Source organism: Scleropages formosus, chromosome 3, assembly GCF_900964775.1.
Source record: "Scleropages formosus chromosome 3, fSclFor1.1, whole genome shotgun sequence".
Lineage (NCBI taxonomy): Eukaryota > Metazoa > Chordata > Actinopteri > Osteoglossiformes > Osteoglossidae > Scleropages > Scleropages formosus.
Window position 1 is genome coordinate 2,457,133 of NC_041808.1, and position 19,109 is coordinate 2,476,241.

Here is a 19,109-nt window from a genome sequence, read left to right on the forward strand (position 1 = left end):
ATTTTTCATAACATATTTAACTTTATGAGGGGAATTAGTTGGTTTCATTAGTTAAAACAGGGCCAAATTTAAATCACAGATATTCAAAACTTTCACAAAAAAGATCACTGATATGTTTAACCTTATACATGTTGTTTGTTGTGTTTTTTCATATGAACACCTCACAGGAGATCTATTATTGAATATTGTACAAAAGAACATTTTAACGATGTTCTCCTTTTCCTTATTTTGATCAAATTAATCTGAATCATTAGTTTTGGGACATGGAATGTAAAACGAAGGTGTTCTTTTGTGTTATTTTTAATTGTTAAAACGGACTAATTTATTTATAGACACTTCAGGAACTGGACGTTTTCCACACTTAGCCGACATTTTTCTCTTTAACACTTTGACGTTTAAAAATACCAAATCTGAGGAGAAGTTGGCTATTCTGAGGTGGAAAATGTGGCGTTTTTGAAGGTCTGGTGTGGAGAAAAGCGCTTACTGCAGCAATCTGCATATCATGATCTCTCCAAAAAATCAACCATTCCATTTTGAATCGGTCCTCGGTGCCAAGCTCTTACTGGGATGTTGATTTGGTTAAAATTCCCTTAACAGTATCTTTATTATAGAAATGCAAACGTTTTTTGTGGGTTTTTTTAAATGAAAAATCTGGTGTGAAAATGGGATATTAATTTCGAGGGCGGGCTCAACAGCGACGTGCCGCAGCGGCGCGCGACCCTCCTCCCCTCCTCCCCTCCTCCCCTCCCCCCTTTTCTCCCTTTCCCCTCTCCTCCCCTCCCCTAACCGTCCACACGCCGAGGAAGCGTCGCGGTGACGTGCACGCTCGTGACGTGCGCGCCGGGGAAGCACCCAGCGCCGACGTGCGCGCCGCGGGCGGGGCCGCTAGAAAATGGCGAGTCTGTGCAAGCGGCAGCAATGCACGATCGAGAGGCGCGGCTTTCGGCAGGAACTTGACTCGTGGCGGCACAAGCTCATTCACTGTGTGGGTAAGATCGCTGCGCACCGCGCGCCTGGCCGCCGGGCCGCCCCGGAGCGGTGCTCTTTGGGCTGCATTTCCACTTAATTTGCGCGGCTTCCGAAAACGCCGTTCGACCCCCTCGTCCGTCGGGAGCGGGGCTGTTTTTTTTTTTTTTTTTTTTTTTGTTTCGAGCGGCTGTTCCCTTCAGCCGACAGCCTCCCTCCGGAATCGACTCGCTTCCCTTCCTAAAAAAAAAAACGCCGTTGGTTTCTGATCCGTCGCTCCGTTCGCGCCCTCGCCTCTCTAACCGCCCTCGCGTTTGCGCGCTCTCCTCGTAGTTTCACCTCAAAGGCATTTGCGCGCGCACGGGCAGTCAAGAAAAACAACAGTTAGGCGAATAATTAGCGTTTTTTTGTTGTTTATTTATTGTGCGGAAGACGTGTCACGTGAGCGGTCGAGGGACCGCGCCTCAACCAATGAGGGCGAGCTGCCCCTTCTCGGGAGCGCGCTCTACTTCTTTTTAGGTTTCGCTCTATTATATCTGATTGGGAGGGGGCTCGCGGTGCACGCGCATTGCTGCAATCGGGGAATGTGACAGAAGTGTGACAGGGCTCTCTCTATGTGTGTGTGTGCGCGCGCGCGCGCGTGCGCGTTCGTGTGTTAGGGACGGTGGTGTCGGAGGTGAGAGACGGTGTCGGTGACCAACTGGCACGCGCACCCGAACGTGCGTTGCGCTCGTTGGTACTGGTGGCGCGCGGTGGGACGTGGGGGTCACGACTCGGCGCGCGCCCTCCGCAGCACGTGAACGTCCCGTTTTCCTTAGTGTCTTAGTTAGTGCAGTTTTTTTGTTTTTGTTTTAATTGTCTCGAGGACAACAGGGCGACCGGTGGGTGGAGGAAGTCACTTAAAGACTTTATGGTCTCAGCAGGGTAACTGTGTGTTTTACCACGTTTTGGAATGTTGTGTCCAGGAGGACACAACCCCCCATGCGGGGCGGACAGTGTAACTGTGTCTTTACCACATTTGAAGATGTCAGTCATGTCCAGCTACATGTAGCGGGTCAACTGTGTGTTTTTACCATGTTTTGAGATGTTTGTCCTGCATCTTGCCAATTCTTGTCAACTGTAAGAGTGTATCTTTACCGCACTTTCACTTGAATCTGCTCAAATGCGCTGTTTCCAAGGTGTCGACTAAGGTTCCACTGCTCTCTTAACCGAGGTAAACGGTGTCCAGCGTCACCTGTCCAGCTCCCGCACTCTCTGGTCCAAAGTGTCTCGGTGCAGCTCGTGGGGCGGCAGGTGGCGTAGTGGTTAGAGCTGTTGCCTTGCAGTCCAAGGTCCCGGGTTCGAATCCTGCCTCCTGCGCTTGATCAAGGTTCTGACCCTGAACTGATGCAGTACAAGTTACCATGCTGTATAAATGGGTGAATCAGTAAGTTACTTGGTGTAAAAACACTGTAAGTCACCTTGGAGAATAGCGACAGCTACTGTGATTTAATGATAACAGCATGTGCTTTGTGTTCGGCTCCCTGCGCTCTCAGTAATATTATAAATTTCATCCACTCTTGTTTTCTCACGCTTACTTCCCGTATTCGACTTCTTCAAAATGAAGTGGACGGTTCGTGGCCGTGTGCCATTGGGAGGCGTCGCCTTACTGTAACCCCCGCTGGAGCGCCGCACTCCTCTCACCTGACGCCACGTTTCCTCTGTTATGGAGATCGTATCATCCGCCTGCGTGTAATAGATATATCTGTTAAAAAGGAAAAAAAAAAAAAAAAAAAAACGACCTGCTTGCTGAGGAATCGTTTCTGCGTTTTTGGTTCTCAACCTCAACGGTATTGAATGTCTTAAGTATAAATCGAATAAAGGAATAAAGCCTTAAACATATATGTGTGTGTGTGTGTGTGTGTGTGTATGTATATATATGTATATATATATATATATATATATATTATATACACAAGGAGGCCACTGCACCGCATTAAATTGTGCGTAAATGCGATCTGTCAGTTCTTCCTTTTAAAAATTCAGCTGTGTTAAAAGGGGTAAATTTGGGGATCCTTAACTCCCACGTGGACATGAAGACACCTGGACACAAGGATGTTCTTTCTTTGTGGATAGTTGGGTGTGCGAAGGTGCCTTCTTTTCCTTCGTTGAACTGTATAAGAAGTAAGAAACTGCAGAAACATTGATGTTAGGAAGGGTGTGTGTGTGTGTGTGTGTGTGTGTGTGTGTGTGTGTATATATATATATATAAAAAAAAAAATACATGAGGGGGCAGGGTGCGCTTCCTTGGTTTGAATTGATTAATCTGATTTTAAAGAAATGACTTAAACGTGCTGCCGAAAAGGTCTCGACGAAAGTAGTTTTTACGAATATTAACCAACCTTTAGCACGTTTTCCTCCACGGGGAGCTTTTCCTGTCGAGTGACACCGAAACGTGCGGTGAAACCCCCCCCTCCCCCTGTCAACGTTTATACTCGTGTGTATTTAGTGGCTTATTAGCCCAAATCTCATTTGACGTATCTTTTTATTGCAGTTATTATTATACAGTACTTAAGTGTGGATATTCTTTATGCCTCTTGTACCTTGTTCACATTTGTGTGGTAACCAGGTGTTCCCTTCAGTGGGCTGCGGTACCTCCAGTGTCTCACTGCTCTATTATTATTATTATTATTATTATTATTATTGCTGTGTTGTTTCTGTGCACAACCCGCAAATATGCATTGTGGTGCTCCATTCGTACTAAAGGACCCCCCCCGGCCATCTTAAAGGGACATGCACAGCCTTTTTTTTGGCCTGAAGAGTTGAGACTGGAAATTGATGTGCAAGAGTGTGTGTGTGATTGCCCTGTGGTGGACTGGCCCCACATCTGCCTCGCCATGTGCTTCCGGGATAGGTTGTGGACCACCATGGCCCTCTGTCGACGGGCGGTCACTGATAATGGAGGGATGGATGCTGTGCGTGGTGCACGACGGGCAAAATTGGACTGTGGCTGAAGCTGACAGCCAAAGCACTTGTGCGCTTTGATTCATGCGTGACCCTCCCCTTCTCAATAGTTAAGAAAAACACTGTAGACAAATAAATGGCTTTTACCCTCTCCGCTCGCGCTTTCAGGGCAGTTTGCAAAGAGCACGTCATCGGTGTTGGCTGGGGCAGGGTGGCGCGGGAGATCCTTGTTCCTGAATTGCGGGTAAAACTTGGATAGAGGTAGTAGTATCACAAATAAATATTGGTCCTCTGTTGGCACACAGAAGGTCCAGGAGTTCTGGGCACCCACTGGTACTTGGACCTCCACATGTTTATTTTTCCCTCCTCTTTGGCAGTTTTTGTTTTGCTTTCCTCAGTTGCCTATTGTCTCACTTAATATCTAATTATATCTTATACTGATCTTTACTGGTTTTTGTGCTCCGTTTCCTGGATCTTTACTCAGCGCTCTGTCGCTCCAGTGAGAAGAGTGCTGTGTAAAATGAAACAGAATTGCTTACGACAAGCAGCAGGTGGCATACTGGTTAGAGCTGCCTGCTTGTACTTAAAGGTCTCTGGTTCAAATCATGGGCACTGAGCCTGAATCGCTCCAGTAAATATCACCCAGCTGTGTAAATGGGTAAATATTTGTGAATATCGTAGTATACAAACTCGACCTTGTAAGCTGCCACGGGCAAAAGTGTGAGTTAAATGAATAAGTAAATCAAATGAGTGACGTTCTGGTGGCGGGTTCTTTGCAGGCCATCCTCCCAGTGACGCAAATTTCGTTTGAGAAAGGGTTCGAGACACAAGAAGTGTCAATCTGGGAGGGAGACGAGATCGTGGAAGCTGTCGCTCTTTCTCAGCATGCTGTTCTGTTCTGTCCTGTGCGTACCGCCATCGCTTGCCGATCGATTGTATGAACCCGAATCACCGCTGGACAAATCCCGGATTCCGCCTGGACTTTGGGAGGGTCGTGCTGGTGCCCGGTGACTCATCCTAGGACGTCGCTTTCGACTTGCAGATCGGTGTCGTCGGTGGCATTTCTCTCAGCTCCAGGAGGAGTGTCTCGCTGCACATTTGTTTTTTTTTTTTTTTTTTTTTTAAATTATCTAACTTTTTGCGCCTTTTCTTGAAAGTGGAGGCTCACTGCGCTGCAAGCGAGCAGTTGCCATTGATGACAGTCACTCTGAAGTGCGCGGTCGCTCCCGCTCTTTGAACTTGGGCAAACAGTGAGAATTTGCAGGCGCTTTAAGAAGCGCTGTTGCGCCCATCCGGCAGTCGATCGGACTTGCGCACCTTTAAAAGTGGTGTCTGGGGATGAATAAATGTGAGGTTTATTGGAACGTGTTCTTGGCGTCCCTCTCTCTGGGGTGTCGGAAATCGTGTAGCGATCAATATTGTTCCAGTTTATTTTTATTCATTTCTAAATTTGCTGGAATTCTGCACCTCCCCCCATTGTCATTTCTCTTCTTATGGGGTTTGTTAGCAAGGATTAAAAATCACCAGCTGTATAAGATGCAAAAAAAGGCACATTTCACTAAAAACAAATTTTTCTGTAGCTTTTTTCATTAACGTTTTTGATGCATCTTTTGTTTGTTCCTAAAATGCCTGCTTTTTATACAAGCAGTAAATGGGGATAAATACCAGGTTCAAGGGCTTCCGATGGCGACCTTCAGGTCACAGATGCGTGATATTAACCGTTGCGCCACCTGCTGCTCCAGTCCTCCGGTCAGTTGGGTTTATTTTGAAGAGCAGCTGGTCAGTGCTGTCGTGTTGCAGCAGAGCAAAGAAAATTGAGGCAGAAGGTGGAACAGAAGTACGGGCTGTGAGAAATGCAGGATCAAACGCTGTGAAAATAGACATTTGAAGCCTGAAAGGGCTTACAGCGTATCGGCAGAGCGCGCCGCCTCAAAGCGCCACGTGCCGCCACTTTCTCGAGCTTAAAGCTACGACGCAGAGTTCTGTATTAACGGTGGCACTGCAGAAGGGAAGAGTAAAATATTATAAACCTAAATTTTGTGTTTATCCTTAGTAGCGTGGAGTTATCTTCTTGTTGGGGCTGGAATGCTGGGCGCTCGGGTTTGGAGCAAAACCAAGCTGGGCTTTTTATTATTATTTTTTGGAGCCCCTGATATTATTTGACTTTTCTTTCATTGTTTCTGTCTGATTGAGGGACTTTCAAGGAACCATTTGGTTTGTTCTGGTTCTTGCAGAGTCCTCATTTTTTGCTTTGAGTTTGTGTAGTTTCCCATTTGTAGCTTTCGGTTTTGGTTCGTGTGCTTTGTCAGACGTGAAGGCTGGAGGAGCGAACGCATGCTGATGCTCACATACATTTCCCTCTTGGATTTCATGCCCTTTAGATGCAGTAAGATGTCTTCTGCTGAGATCCGTTTGTTGTTCTGTCAGTGTTTTTGTGACCAGGTTTCACAGTTGCACCTCAGCTGCAGTGTCACCGGTTGGAATCTTGACCCCACCTGTTTCTGTGCTGACTTGGCACCTTCTTCTGTGTTCTTCTGCACTGCCTTGTACTTTCTGAAAAATTCTTCAGGTCGACTTGTTAACTCTGCAGTTCCCTTCCTGCGAGTGTGTGAGTGTGGCATCCTGGCCGCCTTGAACCCCATACCGTACCCCGCAGCTTCCTGACGACCGCAGTGCTCACCAAGTAGATAGGTGTTGCTCGCGGGATGGGTTGACGGGCTGATTGACAGTGTTGTGGTCCAGCCATTGTGATGTTACCTCTTCCGGCAGGAGGTGTTATGCTCTTCGATAAGCTCTTGAAGAGTGCACACACAATTAATAGTCATTGTTAATACTGTTTGTGAAATAAAATAAACCTCTTAATTTGAAAAGCTTTTATGGCTGAAGGATGAGCTTTTAACCTACTGAGAAAGAACGTGGGGGACCAGACGTCCTGGGTACGTGCCGTGTCATTCCCTCGTACTTGAGCTGTGCCCCCCCCATTGCAGCTGTAAGGGGTTTGGTGTGGAGCGCGATGGCGGCATCTGTTCATTTTGGAGTTAACAGCGCATTAGTGACCCAGTCCACTTAGCGGTAGCCAGCAGATGGTGCCTCACGCCACTATTACACCAGTTTATAGTTCACTGTTTAATATATAACTGCAAGATGAGAATTATGAGTGAATCGCAAAAATATGCGCACCGCGAATACACCAAAGTATACGAAAATGTCGGACTCCTCCGATAAGAGCCAGCAGCCGACTGTAAATCGGGCCTCAGTTTGAGCTCGAGACCCTCTCGCAAGTGGCTCTCCTTCAGCGCCGCCTCGCACTGGAACCCGGGACCCACTTGCCCCATTTCCCTTAGAGCACAGAAGAGTGTCTGGAGTGACTGGCATTGTCTGCTGTGTTGAGCAGCGCTGGGTCTTGGGTTGAATTTTCGGTGAGAGTCTTGAATCCATAATACCTTGGTATTTTTCGTCCAAAAATAATAGCCAGTGATTATGTGCCGTTGTTTTGCTTTGGGTCCGCTGTAAGTTGGACCTTCTTAAATGACATTTATGTGGACAGAATTGTCCCGGAGACTTGCTTGCTTCCGTGATCTTTGCCATCAGAGGAATTGTGTAGCGGTCATGGGGTTGCTTTGCCATGTCGTCTACGCCGCTCTTTTACTCTCTCTGACACGGAGCTTTAAACAAATGTTTTTTCGTTGAAGGGTGCTTCTGGCAGCGTCACCTGGCCGGAGTGCCATGAAGGATCGCGATGAATTCTCCGAACTTGTTTAACGCTGCTTTTTGTCGGGAGCATCTGGCGTTTTCGGCACCGCGTGCCACTGCCGGCTTCTCGCTCGCACGCAAGGTCGTTGCGTATTTGAGCTGTTCGGATTGCAGCAAGCTTGAATGTACGTTTTGTAGCGCCTAGGAACATTTTTATAGGAGCGCCGATCAGGTTGCGCCTCCAGCGGCGATGCTGTCGTCTGTCTCTGCCGTCACCTCTCTGGCCCCTGTTCAACGCATCCCCAGTGGGTGCTGGGAAAGTGTAATATTTATTTTTATTTCTGCACCCCCTCACCCCAGAGGCGCTACATCTGTGGCGGAAGGCCCGAGTTGGCCATGAGGAGGGTCCCGACTGTGCACACGCTGCCATGAGCTCAGTTCCATGTGAAAATCATATGATGAGAGGGTCTGTCCCACATACTTGTGCCTTACAGTTTGTCAGTGTTATGAAATTATGATCAAGTTTGTCCGGAGCTTCCTTCCGCAGCGTGGGGTCTCACAGCCGGGTCGCGAGGCATACCGAAACTACAGCTCGGTACCTTCGCTGTGGAAATTCCTTCACATGTCCACGCTTTATTGTGTTGTGCTTTTGTAACAGGCTCTGATTTCTGATGCTGTTCTCGTTATTCATGTCTGCATGAAAAGTCAACATTTGTTTTTCTCCGGTGAACCGAAGAGGTGGACTTTACTGAGTTCCTGAATGTGTAAAGCACACCGTTCACACCTTAAGGGTGTTTTTTCAAGGTCAGCGCAACGATATGAAAGTCTTGGTCCCACCAAAAGTGTGTCCTATGCTACTCTGTCCGTCTTTCTGTACACGCACATCATCTTTAATTTTAAATGTACTCTGTTTACTGGGTTTAAGCTCTGTCACCAAGTCGCATTATTTTTAAACCTTTCGCCCCAAATTTTACTGTTGGATTTTATCCGATCTCTCTGTCAGTCGTTTCTCTTCCATCCCGTAATAAAGCGATCAGTTAGCGTGTTGTTCTGCTCGTACAGCAGAGGTCAAAATGCATGAAGTTTGTTTTATTTGCACCGCTGTTTCCTGCTAGAAAATGCTTCAGCAAAGCGGTGACCTCCTGCAGATTGTATAAATTGCCACGGTACGGTTTAGTGTTTGTCTAGCATATAAAGTTATGTCTCCCCCCCAGTGTTTCGATCGCTAGTGAAACGACAGCTACGGGCCGTTAATGAAAAAAACGTGCTCGCAAGCTAGCGAACTGTGGAATGCAACAGCCGTAGATGTTTAAATCTGTTGATGAAATAAACTGATCAGTTCATAACTAGGCAGCTGCCAAAGTACTTGATGGGCTTTTGCTGCAGTAAATATGAGCTTTCAGTCTGTTTGCATGTCCTTGATCCAAATGCACCTTGACCGAAAATGTTAATGTTACCTTTAAGATGTGGGCTTGACAGCTAGGATATTTATCATATTTCATGTGCCGATTTTCTAAATGTTGTTTGTCAGACGAGGGCAACAATGGCAGCTTGTGTTTGCGGAGCCCGAGTTGGATGTTTGTTTGTTTCAGATGTGTTCTCCGTAACTGGCTCCTTCCAGAACGCTCGGTTTCGAGCGCTAACAGATTTAATAATCCAAATGGTTCATATGTTCTTGTCTGGAGTTTGGCTAATGAGCTTTCTCCATAGCAGCCTTAATTAGGAGTTTGACTAGCGAACGGCACTGTTTATTATAATAAACACACATGTTGGTCACATCATTCTCCTTACGGATGGTTAACAGAGAATTGGCAGGCTGCACTGCTCGACCCAGAGCGCTGGCCCCGGTGACCGGGAGATACCACCCTGTACCGCCCCGGTCAGCGCCGACCGGCGGCGCCGCTTCTGCGGTCTCCAGCATTTCTGATGACAAGTGAAAGCTCTGCTTTCTTCCCTGGATTATTGTCTGTCTCTGCATAACTGAGACGTAGCACGATAATGGGATTTAATTTCCGAAATATGATCAAGCGCCATTTATTTATTCTTATATTTCATTGCTTTAAATACAGTATGAGTGAAAAGCCTGAGTACACCTGGGCAACGTGGGTAGGGGACAACCTGGAGAGGAAGGTGAAAGAAAAGCAGCACCCAAGTGTCCTACATCTCTGGGGGAGACTGGGTGCCGAAGGGCTGGGAATACTTGGTTCCTCATGTCCTGGAGCAGGCTTATTCACAAGCCATGTGCTCAGCAACTGCTACTTTGTGTACTAGCACGCCTCACTGCCACAGTAAAAATACACCGTACTCAACCGTGTGGTACCCAGGCTTGCTATTAAGACAGATTCCTACTCGGATTTGTCAGCGTTCTTGTCGCTTTTGCTTTCTCGACGGGACTGGCAGCAGGCCAGAGTCGATACTTTGAACACTGAAGCAGTTTGAGACGCAAATCAGGTTCCCACGTGCGAGATGCCGCGCAAGTGCGGCAGAAACGATGGCACATCTGCGCACACAACCGTTTTCGTACCATCTACTTCAGCAGGGCGAAGTAATGAAGTCAAGGTATCAGAGTGACGCTAAAGAGGAACCTGTAGAAGCACATGTTGGAGGAGGATTGTACATAAAACACTTCAAAAACCCACGCGTGCACACAGCTGTACGATCCAAATGCTGTGTGTGTGTGTGTGTGTGTGTGTGTGTGTGTGTGTGTATACATACATGTATGAAAATGCACTTCCTCTATGTGGCCCATGGGCAGATTTAAGCTCCATTAAACTTGTTTGCATTACAATGCCTGACATTTAAAATCTCCTAATTCTCTTTTAACACATAGCTCACAGCATAAATTAAAACCCACCAAAACCTTAATAATGTGGTCTTTGATATGAGTATCTGATTTGGGATTTTTGGAGAATAAAGTAGAACATCAGCTGCGTTTGATGCCTAGACCCTACTGGGAATTTTGGGTGTCCTTCTGCTTGAAGGAAAAGTGGTTTCCTCAGCGCCCCCCCATTTATTTTTTTGATCAGGTTTTAAACTCAAATGGTCTACTTCTTCTTTAAGAAGATTGCATGTTTTTTATTTACTTATTTTTTTTTCCTGAATGTTGCTGTTGGTAAATAGTGACTATATTTGGTGTCCACGTTGAAATGGGGGAATTTTTGACGAATTGGCATTTAAATCACCTGCGCTGTACATCCTGCATGGCAGCACTGAAGTTCTGCTTGAACCCCCCCAAGGTGGGGAAAAATTGGAGCTCAGCCAAACGTGTAATTTAATTGAAGATCCTCCTCTCTTCAGACGAGCTTCGCTCAATGTTATGTGTCATGCTAAAATCCTGCATTTAGTGTGAACGCACAGTAATGGCATCACAGCTCTTCGACGGCGCTAATTGGTGCATTAAATGCTTAAGAAGTTCTTTTAACGGCTGTCTCTTGCTCAATATCATTGTATGTGAACTTGGGTGTCGTGTTGGGCCCCATGCTCAAAAGTGTGACACCGGCGGTGGATAAGCAGGTCCGCCCCCCAATCCCCCCACCCCCTTTCTAGTACAACTAGCTGGAGAAGTGATACCTTTATCATCCTCCATTGCTTTAATTCTGGAGATTTGGGTCAAGAGAGCAGTAAATGAGATAGTTTAATCTTATCTTGGCTCTATTCTGCTGCCTCGCCAGTCAGACTTTGGTGTGTTTTGGGGCCGGGAGCAAGGAAACGGCAGCTGTGTTTGCTCCACTGGTTTTGTTGATGCTCTTCTGGGGTGTGGTTCGGTCGTGCTGAACACCTGAGAGAAGGTATCCCTGGAGATCCTGTACAATGGTTGTCGTGCAGCTGCACTCGGCGGGCACCAACATCACAGTTGCACACCTGTGTTATTTCCATACCTTCACAACCAGGCTTAAGCTACTGATTAAATGTGGAATTGCATTTTTTGTGGATCCTCCGCTTTTTTCATTTTTATATATATATTCTATATATTTTTTTTTCTTTTTTTTTCTATCATGCCTCGAGAAGTTGGTTCAAAGTCCTTTGCTCCTGGGAAGGCTTTGCGCTGCTTCGGGAGTTTCCTCTGATCGCTTCCTTTCACTTCTAGGAAGCTGGAATAATCGAAGGGTGGACTGCGTTATGGCTGGGGAGCGTGGGGGTGGGCGATCGCTGCACGGTCACTGCAGCAGTTGCTCACGGTATTTTTGATAACCGCCCGCCTCTTTGTATTTCAAAAGTGGTTGGAGGACCGAGTGGAGCAGGTTTTTGTTCTGTTTAGCTAAGGAAGTTGGCATATAGTCACCCCTTCGCCAGCAAATTGTTTGGGGGAGGGGGCTGGAAAGGCTTACCTGTCCAAACAGTGATTTAAATAGAATCCAGTTTGCAGATGGAGCAGCATTGGTGTAAATGGATACCAGTTCTGGCATAAGAGGAGCGACTGACTATCATATGTAATGAGGAAGGAAATCGGGAAGAAGAAATGACCACGTACGTGTGTTTAGTGTTGTGTATTAGCTGGTCATTGCAGTGCACATTAAAGTGATAGTTTTGATTTATGTTCAAGAACCTGTCAAAATCCTGCCCTGCTCTTACATCCATGATGCATTTAGAGCATCCTTGTGTATCTGGGGCTGGAGGGGAGGGATCAGTTGCTCCAGAGAATGAGTTCAGAGGTTAGTGTTGCTGACGCGGCAACCCGGTTGACTGGTTGCGTTTTCTAGTCGCGACCTACCTGTGCCACAGAAACGCATCGCGTGAAATGAGATGGAACGTGAACGGAGCCTCTGCGCTGGGCTTCAGCCCACGACACGCGGACGCAGTGCTTCGTAGCCCGAAGGATTGGAGACGAAACATAGCGCAAATGAAACATTCTCGTATTTCAAGCGCATGGTTTTATGTGCAACATTTTGTGTTCATCTTAAAATGTTTTAGTAAAAGAGTTAACAGAAGAAGGGTGGCACTTAAAACCAGGGCTGTGGAGTTGGTACACAAAACCTCCGACTCCAGTAACCGTATAATTCCTTCTGACTCCACAGCACTGCCCAAAAGTTGCACGTTATTTTGCGGGTTGACTTATCCAGCGAATACAGGCCTAAACCTATAATACACCTCTAATTTTTGGGGCTTGACTTATACCCCGGCATATACGGTGCATTTACTTGGAGTCGGTATGTTTTTTCCGACTTCAGTAACCCAGCAATTGCTTCCGACTCCATAGCACTGTCTAAAACTTCCACAACCGCAGCTCAGCATAGTGATGGCTCATTGGTGGCAGAAGGGGAGTGCACTGTGATTGGCTGTGGCTGCCTGTAATTTGCTGTGATTGGCTGTGATCAACGGATTGCTTTGAAATTGCTACGGAACTGTGTTCGCTGTCAGCCCCGATAGCCACCGCCGCCCTTCCGCGTTACACTCCCGACAGCGGGAATGTGCCTGGTGGCTAGCAGCTCCCGGTTTGACGGAAGGAGGACAAGCCGCCATTCGCACTAGCAAAGGTTAATTGGAATGCGTGTGGAACACATGTGGAGCACACGTATTGTGTGCGACTCGCTGCCCTTGGCGACGCAGCACTCATCTGGAGCTCCCTCTCGTTCTCGGATGTGTGTGGCAGAAAAATTTTATTTCTTCACCTCGTCATTAGTTAATTTTCTCAGCCATGATCTCACTGTAGAAGAGATAAGTCTCTTGGGCAGATTAGGAAAGGTACCGAAAAAGCTGCGCAAGTCATCAAATGCACATTAGGGAAATGGCGCATTTTGTGCCGTCGGGTAATTGCTTTAAATTTGGTTCTTGATGTCAGGCCCTGTTTCTCGAGGCCGATTTAAAGTTAGAAGTGGCCTTGGCAGCGGAAACCTGACGTCGTGCCGCGGCAGAAATGTGCATTCGGAGCTCTTCCTCACGCGAACGCGAGGGTGTTTGGGCTGAGCGCCGCCGGCGAGCTGACCTCAAGGAGCTCAGCTAAAATTCTGCCCTAGATCTCGAGTCAGCTGCTTCAAATTATTTCTCCACTTGTGCTGGACGCCTTTACTTATTCATGCATGCAGCAGGGCAGCGGTGAATATTTTACTTGTGTGTCGGTGTTACTGTGGCTCTGTTAATTGGCAGGAAAAGAGTAATAATTGGCAGTTGTCGTGCCGGTTTGCTTCCTCCCTCGGCTTGCTTAGGGGGGATTTCCACGAGTTTAATCAACCCGAGCGCATGTCCTCGCCTCGCTCTCCTCGTCGCGTTCCTAATGGGTATCGATTCCTCGACGCCGGCCTCTCGTTAGCGCTCCGTCCTCCACCTCTTCCCCTCTGCGTTTTCTCGCCCGTGGAATGACATGTGAACGTGCGAACGTGACACAGGCTTTAGTGTTCCGCTCTCCGCTCCTCATTACCATGTCGCCCGTCCCTTTTCGCCACCGATTTGCCTATTTTGATTTTCGTCTCGCGTTCACTTTAGCCGTCTGCAGTCAGCTTTGTTAGAGGTTTGCCACTGACAAACTTTGCTGGGCGAGAAGTGCTATGCTAATCCAGAAAAACTATGGAACTAAAAGCTACGTATCCCCAAAAAAATACAGCTCTTGGGGGGGTAGTTGCACGTATTATTTTGCAGACGCTTTCCTCCAAAGCGACTTCCAGCGAATGTGTTGTAGTAGTATCGGCTCACACCCTTTCACGTAAGGTTATGTGCAGTGCAAAATGTACTACGTACGATGAGTCCCTCATCTACACACTGAAACACACACTAAGGGCAATTTGGAGTAAACAGTTGTACATTTACATTTTATCATTCAGCTGACATTTTTTTTCTTCAAAGCTAATTACAGTTTTAGTCTATATACAATTATGTACCTATTTATACGTCTGAGTAAACTGAATCAATTTAATTATCTTGCTCACGGGTATTACCACTGGAGTAGTGATTGGAACCTGCGACCTTTGGGTCCCAAGGCAGCAGCTCTAACCACAACGCTACTAGCTGTCACTTGGAAACGTCTTTGGAATGTGAATAGAAACCTGAGTATCGTCATTCGAACACGGGGAGAATTTGCAAACTCCACGCAGACTGAGCAGGGTTCAAACCCCACATCCTCTTGCACCACCAGCTGCTGCAAGACAACCGTGCTACTCGCTGCAACACCGTGCTCCAATAAAAGTTTCAAGTTGTTACATTTACCTTTATTCATTTAGCTGGTACTTCTTCCCAAAGGAACTTGATGTTAAGCTGCTTACAATTATTTACCATTTATACAATTGAGTACTTTTTACTGGTGCAAATTAGGGTAAATGGCTTGCTCAAGGGTACTACAGCAGTAAGTGAGATTGAATCCAGCAACGTTGCGTCCAAACACAGCAGCTCCAACCGCTAGGGTACCAGGTGTCCCAACGTCTTTTTTTTTTTTTTTCTTCTTTTTAAAGAAATTTGGACCCTTTGCAGAGTGATGGAAAGTGGTAAAGTTTCAGTGTAGAGACCCATTGGCCATCCACTCCATTTAATATATATTTAATAAGTAGTAGCCAAATATACATGAAATTATTTTGCTCTGAATTGTCGTACTTAGTAATAATTTTAAATGTGACTACCTTTTCCCCCCACTTTTGAATATTGGCAGATTATATATTGAATTTCCCGGTACTTGTGGTATGTACAAATGTAGGTACTGTGGACGGCTCAGTGCTGAATATGGAAAAGGTAATTAATTGAACGATAACGTTAATTAAAAGTAGAACAAACACACGGAGCTTCACTTTGTGTGGTCAGTCATTGCTGTTCATATCCCTTATTGAAATCTCATTTCGCAGAGAATATGGGGGATTCTCACTCTTCGGTGCTCCGAGCCCACTGTAGTGCGTGTGTGTGGGAGAGATTTGTAGAGCTGCTTTGCGTGATGATTGGATGAGCGCGGTCCCTTTTTGCACACAAACCAGATTTAAAAAGCCTAAAATTAAAATGCCATATGCATGCTTCCAGCATGTTGTATGATCTCGGGCCTGAAAGTCAGTGACCCAGTTTCTCCCCCCCCCCCCCCCCCAAACTCCTTCTTTTTTGCCAGGCCCAGAAATTTTCCAGAAAAGGGATTTGGATCACTGCAGCCCAGCGCTGACGTGCATTTGCGCCGCCTTCTCCCACGTTTCCCTTCTTCCTAATGCTTGCGTGCGCATGATTTAATTTGTTTAAACGCCGAACCGCTCGGGGCTGAGCCGTGTCGTGAGGCTAAGGCGGCCGGCTAACGCTTTCGGTGGCGGCGTCCCCCTAGCGCTACACCGCTTTCACTAGGCAATTTCCAAACCGTCTCCCGTCAGCTCGTTGCACATTTGTGTCCTTTGAAGGTGCTGCTGCGAGCCGCCAATAGCTGGAGCCGAGGGTCCGATTATTTCTCTTCAGAGCTCACGCTTATCGGAGACCACTAGCATTCCCAGTTTTTGTGGCATCGAGATTCCTGCTGTACCTCTTTATTCGTGCGCTGACTTCGGAGATTCTGTGATCCGACAAGCTGCACCTTCAAGGACTGATGTAATGTGGTCACTTGTTCTTAATTTACCGTTATTGGAGGGGTGGGGGAGGTGTGTGGTCTCTCCTGGTCGATACATAGGCTGTATGCCAGCGTGTGTGCGTTTGTGTGCGTTTTATGGTCAATTAGCTGAACCGAAGGCCCCGTGTGGAAAGTGACTTACTGGAAGGTGTGGTGCCGTGACCCGGTCGCTGGGAATGATTTCTCTTTGAAACTACAAACCACATCTCGCTCTCGGGCTCTTTCTCTAGTTTTGTGTTCACGTTTTAACGTTGCTCTCTGTACATGATGGAACGAGTTTCTCCCCCTCACATAGAGAGCAACGTTGAAAAACGAAAAGAAACATTTCCTTTTTGTTTTCTTCTCCTCTCTCTCTCTCCCTCCCAGTTGACTTGCACTCTGTGCCATTAAGTGAGAAATCAGTAAAGGAAAAACCCGTGCGGTTTCCCATTTTTTTTTCATCGCTTTTGAATGGAGTTTGCGACCCCGGGTCAGCGATGAGCAGCGGATTGTGAGATTTCACTCAATGGAGGCAGGAGGGAAGGGAAAAGAGTGGTAGTGTGGTCCTCTCCCCCCGAAGACGTGCGAAGACGACTCTGTCGCCCGCCAGGACACACGGTTTGTCCACGGGCCACTGAGGCGTAGCTCCGACTTCGACCTCGTTACCGGTGGGCCGGACCAGTCCGACCCAAGCGTTCCCGCCTTTTTACAGCTCCCAACGTGACGGGGAAAGAAGCAACGGAGCAGCACCGATCTGTATATCTGCCGTTAACAAGCGCACGCGCCGCGATACAGCTGGAGGGTTACCGCGTTCGTGCGCTAGTTGCGCCGTTCCTCTGAATTCGCGCTTTTGCAGGTTGTCCGGGCTTCTGTGTTTCAGCCGTCTCTTCGACGCTCGATCTTGGAAGTAACAGCGCTTTACCAGGAAATGCAGAGGAGTTTTGCGAGAAAGCGGCCCTTTGAAAATGGCCCGCTGATGTCACATTTAATATAGGCATTTATTTATTAATTACACTGGAACATAAGGTGCCTGGGCTGCTGCCGCCGTGTGCCGTACGGGATTCGCTCCCGAGGTCCACGGGCTCGAGAGCAGCACCCGTTCACCGGACTCTTAACCGGTAGGTTGCGGGGTTCCACTTGGGAAAGGATGCGCTTTGCTGTACCGTAGAGCGAGGTGCTTCACCTGAACCCTTCAGTGTCCAGCTGCGTAAGTGGCGTCCCTCGTTGTGTGCACGTGGAAAATCACCATGGTATTTAAATGATTGTACGTCCCCTCTGAGTGCCAAAAAAGACGCTTTTTCAGGCCCTTCTTTGTCCCAATCTAATTAGTTGGCCGAGCGAAGCAGGCGGTCGCCTGTCACTCATCATGCGCGCGCTTCATGCTGTTTTGACAAGACATTTGTCCTGTCGCTGCGGTAAAGTGGAGTAAACCGACTTTGGTGGGTCGGTACAGAAGAAGTTGTTCTCCAAAAAAGTTCACATTTATTATGTTTTGATTATTTTTGACTTATTTAGAACCACGTATCAGAAACCGTGTGTTTTGGTTGTGTACCGTGGTATTGCACTGGGTTTCGCTCGGTCTCAGTCCTCTTTCCCCATCATATATTTCCATAAGAGAATTGGTTCTTTCATAGTGGTTTGTAAAGTTTTTCTTGTTCTTCTTCGATGGCTTCTGATCATGTGGGGTTAAGGATCGCACACCGAGGGAGCGCCGTTGCACCGGTTTATCGTTGAAAAATTGATTTTGGGGGAGTACAACTGCACCGTGAACGCAACACCTCAAATGAAAGCAACTTTGCACAGCACAAGTGTTTGCGTTGCGGAATGCAGAGCGGCGACCTCGGCGATTCTTCGACACGCGCACACACACAATTCAGTTGGCGCTGTAGACACGATCGCTCCACCAATATGCTGGTAGAGAAAATAAACGCAGCCTTTCGGATCGCTGTCAACTGACCGTATGTTCAAAGTTATTTCTGTCAGGGAGCCGTCATGTTGTGAGACATCGGTGATGGAAGCGTTTGCCAAGTTGTGGTGTCTCCCGGCTCTGGAGTCGCCCGTGAGGCCGACCCCACCCCAACCCCCGCAGACTTTTATTTATTTATTTTATTTAGAATGAATGGGAAGCGAATGTTTGTATTCAGGTTCTTTTGGGGATTTTGCCGGCACTGCGTGGCATCAGGTGCCGGGTCACAGAGCGAAGCACGATCTCCCAAGGGCATTATCGGCGCAGAATTTTGGCGCATGTGGGCGGTCGACTGCACCCCCGACACCCCCCCCTACCTTGGCTCGGTTTGAAAGGGGTTAAAGCTTAACTCGCCCTGCAAAGCCGGTTAATCCTCGGGCGAAACTCTCATCGTAGCGCCCTTTGTGGACTGCAGATTTTTTGTTTGTTGCCCAGAAATTTTGACATCGCCGCACCACTTCAATTATAAACCATCCCAACTCGATTGCGCCAGTCTCACTTGGCTGTTCTTTTTTGTTTTTTCTTTCTCCCCCCCTTGCGCAGGCCTGTACCATATGTATTCGTGTTGCTCGACGTCGTTGCTAGGCAACAGCCGAATCCAGTATTTACAGTTAATAAAAAGTGAGTGACATTAGTGCATGCTATTATATTAGGCAAAGGAGGTGATTTGCTTTAAGGTGGGGGTGGGAGGCGGAAGAAATGAAAAGCCAAAGAGCCTGTAAAATGGGGGGAGGGAGTTTATGATCTGACATTTCTTTAAAATATACCTAAGACTTTGAGTAAAAGAGGAGTAACTGCAATGATGTGGTGTCCTTGCAACAATAAATATGGAGCGTGACTCGTGGTTACAAGCTCTCCACGAGTGTATTCCATGTCCCCACCCACTGGATGCCGGGTGGGGGGTCCCTTTCGGCTCCGGAAAGGTTGATGCCTCCATCCCTGTCTCGGTTCACAGTCCCTCTTTCCTCTCTCTCTTTCTGCAGGGTTTGAAAGCATCTTGGAGGGACTGTTTGGGCCGGGACTCATAAAAGATCTTACCCTGTTTCAAGGTGAGGTACCTTGTTTGTT

General features: G+C 47.4%; 1 protein-coding gene across 1 annotated transcript in view; it reads left to right on the forward strand.

The window, feature by feature from the left end:
* The first annotated feature begins 891 nt into the window (after positions 1-891).
* LOC114910173 (ligand-dependent corepressor) overlaps positions 892-19,109 on the forward strand; it is a 31,025-nt gene continuing 12,807 nt past the window's right edge. Inside the window, 2 exon segments of the mRNA XM_029250099.1 lie at positions 892-989; positions 19,025-19,090. Of these exon segments, the coding sequence (XP_029105932.1) occupies positions 893-989; positions 19,025-19,090 (163 nt within the window). The 5' untranslated portion in view covers position 892.